This window comes from Zootoca vivipara, chromosome 3 (genome assembly GCF_965207765.1).
Source record: "Zootoca vivipara chromosome 3, rZooViv2.hap1.1, whole genome shotgun sequence".
NCBI classification, from domain to species: domain Eukaryota; kingdom Metazoa; phylum Chordata; class Lepidosauria; order Squamata; family Lacertidae; genus Zootoca; species Zootoca vivipara.
Genome location: NC_142586.1, coordinates 54,289,619 through 54,305,375, shown reverse-complemented (window position 1 = coordinate 54,305,375; position 15,757 = coordinate 54,289,619). Strand labels below are relative to the sequence as shown.

The 15,757-nt window shown below is 40.6% G+C and overlaps 1 protein-coding gene across 6 annotated transcripts in view; it reads right to left on the bottom strand.

The window, feature by feature from the left end:
* Positions 1-15,757, bottom strand: part of NCOA7 (nuclear receptor coactivator 7) — a 65,650-nt gene that overhangs the window by 42,608 nt on the left and 7,285 nt on the right. For 5 of the 6 annotated variants that reach the window (XM_035109245.3, XM_035109247.3, XM_035109246.3 and 2 more), the window contains exon 2: positions 7,036-7,179. The exons of the other annotated variant lie outside the window; for it this stretch is intronic. In XM_035109245.3, coding sequence (XP_034965136.3) covers positions 7,036-7,085 — 50 coding nt within the window. In that variant the 5' untranslated portion in view covers positions 7,086-7,179. The remainder of the gene's footprint in view (positions 1-7,035; positions 7,180-15,757) is intronic. 6 annotated transcript variants of the gene reach the window in all.

Sequence of the window (15,757 nt, the reverse complement as noted above, 5' to 3'; positions counted from 1 at the left end):
ATTATTGTTATTTCTGTTGTCTGATCTTTGACCGTAATAGAGACTGATTGATCGATTGAATACATCACATAAATATTCAGTGAAAGTGACAGTGTGACTTTATTAACCTAGATTTCTGCAAACTGCTTCTACATTTTACATCGAACAAATATATATTAGCATATAAATAACACAGATATACTTTAACTGGTTTTTAATTGATAAAAATGCACGTGGTGCCTTGTTCCTAAAATAACAAAGGCCTAAAATAATCACAGACCAAAACACATTGGGCTTTTATCTTTTTACAAATAAAATCCCAAATGTGGCTAAACTTGAGGTTTTATCTCTCTCATTATTTGGAACTTACTTTTCATAGCCTTTATTTCAGCAGGTTATGTGCTGCTGCTGCAACACATCATCTTATCATGTTACTCGGGTAACATCAGGAGTTTGCATGCAAGTGTGAGGATATGGCATGTCCTTCCCATGCCAACATCACTGCACCAAGAAACTGAGAAACTGCTGGGAGAGGAGGAGCGGTGGCAGGTGACTCCTCCCACGTGAGCTTGGATGTCTGGTGTTATGGAGCAACATGGGACCAGTTTCTGATGGAAGCAAAGCCGGCTCCAGCCGATATGAGCCTAAATAAGGTTCCATGTTAATCCCCATCTCAAACACTACTACACTGATTAATATATTTGGCCAGCATCTATTCATTATTTCATCGTCTAAACTTATAATTTCACAGTCAGCTGCCCAGGCTTTATGATTAGCTTTGTTTTCACATAAACATGTCATTCATTCAAGGTTATCTAAATCAGTGCCCTCTAATACATGTTTGTTCTGAGGCTCTTATGAACATCTACAAAAAAAGAGAGAGATCTGAACGACTCCATTGATGTATGAAGAATAACCTTTTCTTTCAAAAGTGAAATTTAATATTTCCCCCTATTTCTGTACTACATCTTCATTAATTATTGTTTTTAATTATAGTGGTAAGTCACCTTGAGCCAAAGAGAAAGTGGGAAACAGAAGGGCTGTAGTGGAATGGCACAGAAGAAGAGAAGAGTTTGGATTTGATATCCTGCTTTATCACTACCCGAAGGAGTCTCAAAGCGGCTAACAATCTCCTTTCCCCTCCTCCCCCACAACAGACACCCTGTGAGGTGGGTGGGGCTGAGAAACTTCAAAGAAGTGTGACTAGCCCAAGGTCACACAGCAGTTGCATGTGGAGAAGCGGAGACTTGAACCCAGTTCCCCAGAATATGAGTCTACCGCTGTTAACCACTACACCACACTGGTACACACACACAGTACGTGCTCTGAATGCCCAAAGGACCCAGGTTCAACCCCAAGATCTCTAGAAAGGGCTCAAAAAGGGTCCTGTTTTGAGTTTCTGGATTGCTACTCTGCTGGTCAGTGTAGTAGACTATATTGGGTAGAGGAAGGGGAGAAGAAATTTGTAGACTAAAGTCAGGCCAGTAATGAGTAGAGTCAGCTAATTCTAGTTTTGTAGAATTGTAGAGCTGGAAGGGACCCAAAGATATATCCTTCTGTAATGGCCTATCAGCAGGATGCAGAGTGAAATTGTTTTCTGGGGTAGCTGCAGATGACACTACTAACTAGTATCAGCACAAGAGGCGCCTGGTGTGCTGGAACCTCTACAATCCAAGAATGCTGCCTTGCCCCTCCATCCATGCACAGGACAGAAGTTTCAGTAGGCTTGGTGGAACCCCGAGTTCAGAAGCACACAAAAAACTTTGAGAAAAGGTTGGGGCCCTCAGACTAATTGAATAAGAGCTGTCCGTGGTCCTGCAACCACAGACCAGACCATCCTTGCTGCTTTCTGTGTGGGATCCGGCATCAGACCCGGACACAATATGTGGTACAACTTTGGGAATACAGACACACCTTCAGGGACCCTGCCATTACTAGGCACTGTCAGGAGCTAGCAAACACAGGATAAAGAATCGAGGCAACCTACTCCAACTGCAGCTCAGCAGTACAGCATCTGCTATCCATGCTCCAAATATGTATAACTCCTTCCTGGAGACAACAAAACGTTGTAAAGTGGTTTTTACTTTGCAAAAAGTGCAGGGGGGGGGAAAGAAAGCAGTTTTATAGTATACAACTAAGAGGAACTACCTTGCTATTCTCAGCCATAATTGCCCACTGAAGTCCCTTGTCCCAAAATAGGGCACCTTGCAGAATGAGAACAGATAAGTCAAACCCGTTTCATGCACACGAAAAAGGAACAAATGTTTTTAAACCATATGCTTAGCATCCTACTTTTGAAGGTCAGAGCCAGTGGATCCTTGCTATGCAACATGTTTTTTCCAAATGTTTTTTTTCTTTTCCTTTCATTTTAACACAACATTTCTACCAAGAAACTGGCTTTCCCCTACAAGAGAAAATCAACACTATCAGAGGCTAGAGCTACACAGAAAGAGATCACAGTCAAAACAGACAGGGTTTCCCTCCCATTTATGAAACTGCTTATTTGAAATACCTAGTAGAGATTATCCTATTATTTGTTTACTCAAAGGGAGCAACTGGAATAATCATTGTTGTGGTTTGGGTTTTGGGATCTGACCCACTTTTCCTTACAAAACTCAGAGCAGATTTGGTGGCGCTGGGAAGGAGGAAGTTCCTCTGCACAAGTGGAAGTGCTTGCACTAATGGGACAACTTCATTGGATAGTCCATAGTTTCCAAGTCAGGAGAAGTAATAGTTCTTTATTTCCCTTTATTCACTCGTAGCACAAAGTCCAGTTCTAAATGCCACACTTTAAGAAGGAAATACAAACTGGAACAAGTTCAAAGGAGGGCAATTAAGGCGGTCAGGAGTATGAAAATGAAGAAGGAAAGGTTGCAGGAACTGGGCATGCTTAGCCTGGGTAAGAGAAGACTGATGGGGGACTTGATACCACACTTCAAATATCTGAGGGACACAGAAGAGGGCAAATAATACTTGTTATCTACTGCCTCCGAACACAGCTAGATCTAAGATACAGAAGAGCAGAGATTTTGACTGAGCATTAGAAGAAACTTCTTGGTGCTAAGAGTAAATTGACAACGGAACCAATTCAATAAGGGTGGGAGGCTCTCACTTGCTGGAGATCTTCAAGCAGAAGCTGGACTGCTACCGTATCTCTTGGTTGTGATCTCTATCTCTGAATATCCTGCAATGAGCTAGGGCCTGGGTTAATGGCCTACCTACAACAAACCCCCCCCCCCCAAAATGACAACAGTTCTGAGTATACGCATTGTCCGTGCTTGCTCACTAGACTAGGCCACAGCCTCAAAATCCTTGCCACAGGCTCTTTCGAAACAGATCAATTATCCCACAGTTTTAACCAACCGTGATCTGAAATTTCAACAGGAGGGGGAAAACAAGAGTGTCTGGCAGATAAAACTATTTACAGTATGCAGACATTGTGCTTACAAAACCAATTATTATTTCGGTCTACAGCAAAGGCAAAAAAGAAAACAGGGAAAAGGGAGGGGACACCCAATTATGAGCAAAACTAAAGCACACAAATACCTTGCGGGGGCAACAAGAAAAGCATTCCAGAGAGAGAAGGGTTCTGTTCGTCTAGAAAAGATACTCTATTTTTAAACAAAAAGTGACTCCATATTTTTAAATTAAAAATGAGGTACATATAATGTCAAAAGATATACTCTCAAACACAAGAAACACATAATGATGCATTTTAGACCCAGAGCAGCTTTGTGTGTACATTTTTTACATCAAAATATGTGGTGCGCTTGTACCGACTGGTGACTTTTTCTGAGCCATGCCTAAGGTTGTTAAAGAAAATGGTAGGAATCAAAGATTTGGGGTGTGCTTTTGTGTAGGGAAGTGTGCTGTGTTACTGGGCAGCTTCCCATGCACACTTCATATTTTTTTTAAAGCTAGCTGGTTTGAAACCAAGGTTTCCAAAATAGGAAATAGCTTCCACGAGCAGGGAGCAGGAAATCTGTCATCGGGGCATAAAAATAAGTCTGAAACTAGCTTAGAAAGTAAACCCTAAAACAACTCACCTACACCTAAACAAAGCACAGCAGGGCAGGGAGGGGGGGGAGTGCAGTGAGCCACAGAGAGAAATGTACTGCACAGCAATTCTCGACTATAAGGGTTTATTTGGTGACAGTTCCCAGTTTGTGGAATTTGAAATTATTAGCTGTAATTAACAAAATTCCTTCAGCAGCACCTTAAAGACCAACTAAGTTTTTATTTTGGTATGAGCTTTCATGTGCATGCACACTTCATCAGGTATTATTTTGTTTCGACTCAGACCAACACAGCTACCTACCTGTAAACTAGCTGTAATTAGTTTTAGTTGCTTTTATTTTACTTTAATTATATTATTTCAACACTACTGTGTTTGCCACCCAGGACTCCCGTGGGAGAAAGGGTAAGGTGTAAATTTAATAAATAAATAAATAAAATCATTGCCACTTGTTCTGCCTTCCCAGGATTGCAGGATCGTTACAAGATTAGGCTCACCATGCTGATTGAGCCAATTATAACCAAACCTGCTCAGTTGCCCCAGAGCAGTATTAAGCACTCAACACACCAAAACTGGCTGCCTGTTTTCTAAATAAATAAATAAATTTTATTTATACCCCACCCATCTGGCTGGGTTTTCCCAGCCACTCTGGGCAGTTCCCAACAGAATATTAATAATAACAAAAAAGCGATAAAACATCAAACATTAAAAACTTCCCTAAACAGGGCTGCCTTAAGGTGTCTTCTAAAAGTCAGATAAGTTGTTTATTTCCTTGAAATCAAACAGCCAGGTGCCACCACCGAGAAGGCCCTCTGCCTGGCTCCCTGTAACTTCACTTCTCACAGTGTGGGAACTGCCAGAAGGCCCTCGGAGCTTTGACCTCAGTGTCCAGGCTGAATGATGGGAGTGGAGACGCTAGTTTCACCCTAGTGCCTTGCCTTACTGCACCACAGGAATCAGTAGTATTATGGAGCAGGGTGTTGAGAGGGATGGCCTGGGAGAGGATTGGCCAGAGAGGCCTGTAGGAGTGCTTGGGCCCCTGAGTTTGCTCACCTTTTATAGAGTGTCTATCACTGGCCGCTTGCTAGATATTAAATATTTCTCTAGGAATATGGTTTCTTCAGAATGAGTTTTCCCAGTTCACAGCATTTGATAACATCTGTGGGTATTTTTTTAAAAATTGGGGGGGAAACAACCCTAGAAATCTCATCGATTTTGCTGCCTTTCAATTCACAAATTATTTCATGATCTTGAGATACACTTCTTTTTCTTCCAAAAAGGTGTCATAACAGCATAAATAATCCTAAAAAGATCTACCGCACTTTAACTACAGTTTACATTCCACCGTGGCGATCTGGTTTTGTTACATCAAGGAGTGTGTTTATAATTCACCTGCAGTAAACACAGAATGAAGAGCAGAGGTGGCACAGAACCACCAAGGCAGCTCCTTTTTGCTGATGTTACAGCAGATTTCAAACAAAAACAACACAGTATGTTTAAAGGAATAAAAACAGATTTCCCCCCTTTCATTTTTCAACCAAGAAAGCTATATAATTTTATCATAGCAAGTTAAATATACCTACTATTTAAAATGAGAGTCAACTTGAGCCATGGCTCAAGTATAACAAACCTGTGTCAAAGTTAATAAAAATGTTTAATTTTATATACCATGGTAAAAAATATATAAATGAAATGTTGCCATCCACGCATGCAGCACAATCCTAAACATATTTACAGTGGTACCTCGGTTTATGAACACAATTGGTTCCGGAAGTCTGTTCATAGACTGAAGCGTTCATAAACTGAAGCAAACTTTTCCATTGAAAGTAATGGAAAGTGGATTAATCCGTTCCAGACGGGTCCGCGAAGTACTTAAACTGAAGCGTTCATAAACTGAAACATGGGTGTAATTGGTTCCGGTAGTCTGTTCATAAACTGAAGCGTTCATAAACTGAAGCGAACTTTCCCATTAAAAGTAATGGAAAGTGAATTAATCCGTTCCAGATGGGTCCGCGGCGTTCATAAACCGAAAATTCATAAACCGAGGTGTTCATAAACCGAGGTTCCACTGTACTAAGAAAACTACATTGACTACAATGTAACTTATTCCCAAGTACTGATGCACTGGATAGTAGTCAGTAAGCTGTAGGTAACTAAGTCTAATTACTAATTTTAATTCCTAGATATTTTATTTTAGTAATCTGCAGAGGTGCATGAAATACCAGAGTTGTTAGTCATTTCTGTTTCTTTTATGAATACTGACGTGTGCTGTACTCAGAAACCTTCCTTACAGCATTAGGGGTCAAGGACCTCCAGGCTTTCAGATGTTGTGGTACTACAAGTCCCATCAGCTCCAGCCAGGGATGATGGGAGTAGTAATCCAGCAACCTCTGGAGAGCCAGAGATTCCCCACCCTTGCACTACATTCTTGGAGGAAAAGACTTGCAACTTGCAGCTTGGTTGCATCAGGGTTAAACGGGTTAGACAGGAAGCAGGTCCCTAATGTCCAGATTCATAGAATCATAGAGTTGGAAGAGACCACAAGGGCCATCCAGTCCAACCCCCTGCCAAGCAGGAAACACCATTAAAGCATTCTTGACATATGCCTGTCAAGCCTCTGCTTAAAGACCTCCGAAGAAGGAGACTCCACCACACTCCTTGGTAGCAAATTCCACTGCCGAACAGCTCTTACTGTCAGGAAGTTCTTTCTAATGTTTAGGTGGAATCTTCTTTCTTGTAGTTTTGAATCCATTGCTCCGTGTCCACTTCTCTGGAGCAGCAGAAATTCAACATACAGTAGCAATAAAATAAAAAGATTCCAAGCAGTTCAAAATTAGTTGCACTCTGGGGGCTCTATCTGTACGTGTCACAGAAGTGTGGACACTCAGAGACAACGAAGAAAAAGAAAGCAAAGCATAATTTACATGGCAAGCAGAAAACAGCAGTCAGAGTATTTGCCCTAGATTAAAACATTACGACCAACAGAGGGGAAAGTCCACAGTTGCATTTTGAAACAACGGAAAGAGCAGCAAGTAGCTTACCGGGCAAAATAGCCTTGTCTTCGTTCTTTTTTCTCTTCCTTGATCTCCATTGTAAACAAATAGTAAAAAGTGTAAGGTGAAGTGGCTGAGCTTCTGAACTTCCAGTTATCGTCTCATGTTCACACACAGCCCATGCAGTTATCACTGAGGAAGGGAAAAGAGGAAGCTCAGAAATTAACAGGCCGACAACACCTGATTTGCTGCTGCTGCTTCTTTATTTATTTTTTTATTTATTTTTTGAAGAGTTACAGTGCATAGTCCCACAGCATGGTAAATTAAACCAATGAAAGCACTGTCACATGACAAAGCTTATTGTACCAAAAACAAAAGAAAAGAAAAACAATAGCCATGGCTCAATTCACTGCATGGGGAACACAAGGTTCCTTAAAATAGAAACACAAATAGGGAAACACAAGTTGCACATGGGATTTTATGTGTGTGTATATGTGTCAAATAAAAACAGAAGTCTCGACATCAACGTTAATGAACTGCCTTTAAAACCACTTTACAAAGAATTCATTCACCATCTAACTGCAATTATTTTAATGCACTGTGCAGAAGTTCTATCCACAGGTTAAACATCTCTGTACATATATCCACCAAAGACAAGAAACCTGGAAAGAATGAACAACCTGAGTGCTGTTTGTTTGCTTCTGTTTTTTGTTTTAGTGCTCAGAAAGAACACACACAAAGACAGAACATTCAAGGCATCTGAACTAAAACAAAACATAAATTTGAGGGGGGTTCACTTGTGGTAGAAAATAGATCTGGCATTTTGCATCTTCATTTCACAGAGCGCCGTTTTCCCACCAGGTCACATACAAGGAAAATACAGATAGCACTGTTAGTGCAAATAATCTGCAGTCTGTCTAAATCACAGGGGTCCAACACACAACTTTGGCTGCATTTGGCCCTTGATGCCATTTGCGTGGCCCCTGGATCCAGCCAAACCAAGGTTGTCCAATCCAATCACTACATTGCTTTTTTTTTTAATTCCAGAAAGCATTTTACAATTGAGCCTCTATTTTTATTGTGGGCCACATAATATATATTTCTTAAATTTCAGTTAGAATAGTAGCAAGTATGATTATAACTGTGGATATTCCCATACTCTCCTCAATATTCTTACGCTGTGTATAAAAAGGTAGAAGGTAAAGGACCCCTGGATGGTTAACTCCAGTCAAAGGCAACTATGGGGTTGCAGCGCTCATCTCACTTTTCAGGCTGACGGAGCTGGCGTTTGTTCACATACAGCTTTCCAGGTCATGTGGCCAGCATGACTCAACTGCTTCTGGAGCGATGGAAGCCAGAGCACACGGAAACACCATTTACCTTCATGCCACAGTGGTACCAAAGGTGGGAGGAGACCTTTTGGAGAAGGCATTAGTAATCTCCCTGCAACCATAAATTAAGTTCACAAGTTTACAATATCTAGTGTTCCTCTTTTCTTTCCCCACTCCTTTTTTTATTTCCTAGTCTGCTCTCTGAAAAGAAGAACAAGCAGGAGTCAAAGGGATGACTACTTTTAAGATTAAGATCAATATAATAAAGTAAACATCACTTTCCACAATTGCTGTATTACTACCACTGAAACTAACTGGTCAACATTTACTTCAGAATCAAGATAACCAAGGACTGCTTTTGTGCCAAAACAGGCCAGGATTCTCAACCGCTTTGCCGAATTCAGCCTAGAGACAGCTTTTCCTCAATGGCATACCACTGCTGTATGCATGACAAGGTTTCCTCCATACTCTTTAGAACTAATGTGGTTCAGGGTGATGACTATATCACTGACAGGAGAGAGACAGACGTTTTTACTATTATATTTTCTGTAGAGTTTTGAGCACGAGTCGGCAACGTGCGGCCCATGAAGACCGTTTAACCGGCCCACGAGCTGCCCCCAAACCAAAGCACCCGCTCGGCAAGTCCCCCGCGTGTTGCGCTAAACCAGAGCAACACAACACAGGGACTCACGAAGTGGCACCAGAAATCGTGGCTGCGCACGCGGATACTGGAAATCGCATCTGAGCATGTCCAGACGCTGAAAATCACTTCTGCACAGGCACAATTTTCGGCATCTGGGCATGCACAGAAGCAATTTTCGGCGCCGTGGACATGAACAGATGCAATTTCTGGCGCCGTGCTACGCCAGTCCAGCCCACGGACGATCTCCATGGGAGTGATCCGGCTCATGGCCGGTAAACCTTGCCAACCCCTGGTTTTGAGTATATGTAGATGTTGTAAACAAAAATCTGTTAGTTAACAAATTGTTAGGAACATTTGCCAGCAGCTATATTCAAAATATTTGTCCTCAGGGAATCTATTCCACATTGATTTGTTGGGTGAAGAACTCCAACACATTGGCATAAAACATCTGCTCACCAATGAGGATTCTGGTACATGGTCCAGCTTTTGGGAAATGTTATCTTCAGCAAAGGTGGCTATCCTGAGGCCCTCTGTGTTCCTACATTGGAGCTCCCATCAGTCCTGGTAAACGACACTTGATGCCACAAAAGACCACATGGGCTTCTACTGCCAAAGCTGGATGTGGAATAACCCTGAAGCTGGTTTTTCAGGGAAAGTGCAACTTCATTAAGAACTTGTTGAATACTAACACATTTGAAACGGAACGGAAGAAGCATCCAACCATATCATCTTCTTTTCAAGATAATGGAAGCACATACATTTTACCTCCAGTCGAACACGTGAAAATATGTAGGTTATGCACAGCCAAAAACCCTGGCTTCTAAGGCAAGGTACACATGAACCAGTACACAGCCCCTTCACAGCCACATCTCTCCACCCTTTGCACAAGCAGCTGAACAGAATATAAAATGTTAAGCCACAATACCCAAGTCTGGATGCAGCCAGGAACTCTGGCTTACCGTAATTGAAGCCAACATTTTCCACCAAAATACGACAGCAGTCTGAAGGAGGATAGGGTTGGGATAATACTTGTTCCTAGACTCATAGTGTTATCCCGTCTCTCTCCTAGTCTTGCCATGTTTTGGTGGGAAGATTCTGGCTTCAGTGGTTTGTGAACCAAGGAATGGTGATCTGAACTGGGCGAATATGACCACAGCTAAATGTCACAGCCAACTTGTGGCTACCTCTGTCCCCAGTAATGTTCAGAAAAGGTTCGTTCCGGCAAGGAATGCCATCACTGCATTGTTTCCATACCTGCAACAGCCAATGACTTTTTTTTTCATTTCCCACATTTCAGAAATAAGAGGAATAGGATGGGGAAACTTGAAACATGTCGAATTATGCATTCTGGCTCACTTATTTTTTAAGTCCACCTGGGGCACCTTTTGCTTAAGGGCAGGTCATAAATATATGAAATAAATAAATAAGGATAGAAAAGAGAAGGAAATATTAAATCCAAGCTTTTGGAAGCAGCCACACACTAAATGCAGATGCACAGTTCTGGCTCAATGAATTGAAATAGTAAGTAGGGAAGAAAGAGAGCTTTAAAAAGTGGAACCAAGTATTAAAGGCTTGGGGAACACTGCTTAAGTCTGCACATAAATGAGTAAAGAAAAAAAAATCCTGCTATTATCTTCGCTGATTGACCTCAGACCTACTGTGTTGTTGTTTTAAAAACACATTTGCAAATTTATGTTTATTATACACACAAAAGCCGGAAAAGAAGAGGTGCGCTGTTCAAATAGAAACTCACAAGATACTAATATGAAACTAATAAGATACAGGCAGCAAGTATTTCCAAGACTGGTTTTGTAGCCTTCTAGTCAATTTAAGAGACTGAGCAGCACCCTCTTGTGGATCCACTGCAAGTCCACATGATGGTTTTAAGATGAAAAAAAGTAAAACATAAAGGATATAAATGTTTCTAAAAAGTCCACCCTGATTTTGGTGAAGTTACTGGATCCAGTGGGTGTAGGAGTCCCTTTCAAGTCACTCTGTCATGTTTCTCACACACACAAAGGATGACTAAGAATGTGGACATCCCAGATTACTGTCAAAAATAAGTACAGGATTCTGCTGCAAAGAAAACCCAAATATATCTAATACCCCATTTTCTTAAAACAAGATTTGATACCCTGTACTCAGTGGAATTTTTGCACATGATGCTAGAATTTAAATGGTACAGTATTTGCTTGTAACAATAAGGGCTCAATAGGGGTTCTATTGAACTCAGCAAAACTTACTTCTGAGTAAGCACATATATGATGGGTGGAGAAGAAATATATATGATGGGTGGAGAAGAAAACATTTTAAGAGGAGATGCATCACTGCATGACTTGCAAATGCCATTAATGTGGACAGAAAACAGAAGAGAGGTATTTTTCAGATCAAGCATACGTTTTAGCCATTGTAGTCTTCAAAATTACGGATGCTTGAAAACTAATTTAAAAACATTTGAGAGAAAGCCTTGGGGGGGGGAGTCAAAAAAGGAATCTACCATATGTTGCAATGTATTATTATGTGTGGCAAAAAGAGGGGAAAGAGAACCTGGAAACAACTACTATGGTAACTTAGCAATGCAGAGAATGCTATTTTTTGTACAGAGGCAGGCAGCTAAACCCTCCACAGATTATCCACATTATAAAGCCAAAGTTAAGGTTTCTATAGCAACTTAAATTCCAACACACTGCGCACAGTGTACTAATGTACAGCATGAAGGGTGAAATACTGAGAAAATTTAAGATCTCTACATCAACATTCAGTTTTCATTTTCTAATGCGTTCATGCAGAATCACTGTACTAATTGGAGGCTTCTGACAATTATTTTCCTTCTGTTCCTTGAGTGCACACTCAAAATTATTTAATATGCCTTGATTACTTCTGGTAATCACTTAACCATCATGGTATATTCACAATCAAAGTGATTCCACAATGATAAAAGGGTAGAATTTTTCACTCTTCTAATAAATATTATATGTAAATTTGAGATTCTAATCCCCATTAGAGGTTTGTGAGTACAGAAGTAGCAGTTATTCTATCTAAAACAATTACCGGTACAGTGGTGCCTCGCTAGACGAATTTAATTCGTTCCACGGGTCTTTTCTTATAACGAAAAATTCGTCTAGCGAATCCCATAGGAATGCATTGATTTTTTTTTTTGAATTTTATTTTGCCCATAGGAACGCATTAATTGAATTTCAATGCATTCCTATGGGAAACCGCGATTCGCTAGACAAATTTTTCATAAAACAAATTCATCTAGCGAGGCAACCTCCGCTCGAAAAATCCTTTCATTAAGCGGAAATTTCGTTAGGCAGGGCTTTCGTTAAGCGAGGCACCACTGTAATCATTTATTAGAGAAAGTATTATTTTTATGTATGTTGCATATGCTCCCACATCTAGGAGTTTGTTCCTTATATTAGTTGCAAACACAGGAATTAACTTTTTAAGACCACAAGCAATTTGACTGGGCATACATACCGTGTTTCTCCGAATATAAGCCATACCCCGAAAATAAGCCATAGTGATAGGCAGTTTAACCTTGTAGGTTTAACCTTGTAGGTTAAACTGTACCATACTTAATTAAAAAAAAGACATCCCCTGAAAATAAGCCACTGTGTTTTGTTTTGTTTTTAGGAAAATTAAATATAAGACGGTGTCTTGTTTTTGGAGAAACACGGTATTTCCCCTTCCCTCTTTCTCTTTCATGCACAAGGAAGGTTACAAGTTTCTGTCTTCACCCGAAATTGGGGTGGTGAGCCTGTTGCTGGATTACAACTCCCATCAGCCCCATCTAGCATGGCCAATGATTGGAGATGATGGGAATTGTAGTCCAGCAATATCTGGAAGGCCATAGGTTCCCTATCCCTGCCAATCTCACCAGGCTATCAAACCATGGTTTGTTCCAGATTTTAACTAAGCAATTATAACACACCATGGTTCACCAAGTTTGCCCATAACAGGGAACTTTACTTTGTTATAAAGTGAAAGGTGACATGTTCATTCTCCTCTTCATGTGCATGATGGAAGAGAGAAGGGAGAAGCAGAAGAAGAGCCCCTATGCAACTCGTTTCCAAACATTCTAAGCCATGGTTAAGTTTACTGTCCAAATTAGGTCCCTGGGCACTCCTTTCAGTCCACTGATCCTATGGATCCCATAAATTATTCTGTTAGCAGTCCAAAAGACACATTTTTCATGAGCAGAAGGAATACATACCGGTAGTCCTAGGTAAACTTTCAAAGCAAAACAAAGGGGGGGGGCATTTCAACTTGCGGAGGATTTGTATGCAGTTCTATGATTCAAGTAAATATTATTAATCAAACTGGCAAAGGATCAGTTAATTAAGAAGATTCAACATAAACCAGAAGAGCAGCACTCATTTCTTATTACATAATCATAAGTGAGGAACATAAGTTTATAACGCATGTAGGAAGAGACTCCCCACGTACTGCCACATTTATTAAAATCTATTAGCTGTCTGGGAGTCACAAACGCCCTCGGACTGCAACACCTACTATCTTTCTAGCACATGGGAATTCCATAAATCTGGAATTTTTCATATAGAATAAAGAGAAGGCCTTGAAAAAACTTGCCCCTTTGCCACCTGTTATAACAAATGGATATCACAAAATTCTTTGCGTTCCTTGCAGCACCTTGCAGACCACGAGTCTCTATCTTCAGCATGTAAACAAGGCCTTGGTTACCTTCCAGATTAATCAAAGTACAATTGAATTCCACAACAGATGGCAATGTAAACTAACCTTGTTTCCTACAGCGGGAACAACTTTATTGACCAGTTAAATGAACTCCATTTGACTCATCACTAGCCTTTCTTTTTAATTAGGTTTTGTAATTTTGGATTATGCGGAATGCTTTATCTGAGTGGATGTAGCAACCGAGTAATTTCGTTGTTCCCACAAGGGGACAATGACAATAAAGATATCTTATCTTCTTCACTGAACTCACCAGCAAGCATGTAGTCACTGGGCACCAAGCCTTGTCAGAGTGATGTATTCATTGCCTAGAAACATCCCCAAAATTTCCAAAAAAAACCCCTTACATATCACATACACCAAGCTATTTAATAGTTGGAAAGGAAGGAGTTTTTCTTGTTATGCTTTTAAAACCTCAGCTTTTGAAAATAGTAAGAAAAAAATATTTCCAGTGTGCTTTTTGCCCCTAGCCCAAGGGGTTTCAAAGAGAAGCTTGCAAGATGTGACTCTAGTAAGTTAATGTTTTAGTTCTCAAGAAGCTGTAATGATCACACTCACTTTAATCATCTGCACTTCTGAAATAAGCAGCCAAGGAGAGTAATGGAAAAGGGGGCCCGATTGGCATTTGTACAGTAGCTATTACTTTAGCTTCCAAGCACTCAAGCCATTAGTATGATTCATTTCAACGACAGAAAGCACTTTAAAAACTGCCCACAGTAATGAAGCATCAAGCAAGCAGTTGCCAACAATAGATGCCAGCATTTCCAACTTAAATCACATTGGCTTTAAGCCAGAGATAGCCGTACCCAATGAAGTGTTATGCGCAACTAGTAATGTGTAACAGCAACATGCAAGTGGTCTCAGCCTGCAGGCTATATGCAATCCTATCTGCACTACATCCTATCAGAAGCCTTGCCATCTATCCACAGAACTGGTTCTCGTGTTATAACAGACGGTGGTTTTTATGTCTTACTGTGGGAAGACCCACACCATACATTTAAAGCACATGACCCCCCTCACCCCCACAAATCATGGTAACTGTAGCTTCCCCCTCACATTACAATTCTCTATACTCAGTATACCTTTCCCAAAAAAACGGAGGCATTTTTATTAGGACTTATTGGACAAGAGATTGCAAAGGAGGACTATATAATATTTTTGTATGCGACAACCGCGGCCAGGACTTTGTTAGCCCAAAAATGGAAAACTCAGGATTTACCGATGATTGAAGAGTGGCAGACAAAAATGATAGACTATGCGGAATCAGCAAGACTGACTAGCAGGATCTGGAACCAGGGGGAAACAAGGTTCCAAAAAGATTGGAGTAAATTTGTGGACTATATGGAAAAGAACTGTAGAAGTTTAAAGACACTTGCAGGACTGAAATAAATCCTATGAATTGACTTTAAATGGATGGAATAAAGGAACTGCGAGATAAGAGTTGAAAAGAAAACCAAATGAGGGGAGGGAGGGAAGTCAAGCTCGGCAGAGCATTGGGAATGAGAGATTTGGGAAGAATTGTTAAAAAGATAATTGTGTGTGTTGTATTTGTTTTTGAATGTTTGTTTTGTTTATTGTCTTTAATGTGTTTATTTGGAAAACTTAATAAACTTAATAAAAAAAACAATTCTCTATACTCTTAACAAACTACAGTTCCCTGCATTCTTTATGAGAAGGCATGCACTTTATATGTGCAAAATGCTAATAATACACACTCCTGTCTGAAACCAGGAGCAACAAACCACAAGCCCAGGCTTAGTGCTGTTGCACCCCTTCCTGGATGAGTTGGCCACATTCAATTACTAGATCGCAGTCTTCTTAAAGCTGCCTTTAAAAAAAAAAGCATCATTATTGTCAGCTGGCGGCTAGATTGACCTCTGGAGCTCCTAAGTTCTAGCAGCACTTGTTTCCAGGTCATTGTCAGTTGCAATGCACATTCTGGCCTCTAAAGAACTAAGTGGTATACGGCCAGGATATCCAAAATATGGTTTTCTCCCATATGATTCTCCAGCTGCATTCGGCATCTGCAGCCCACCACCTTCAGAGATAAGGTTGGTTGGTACACAGTAGCATCCAATCACTT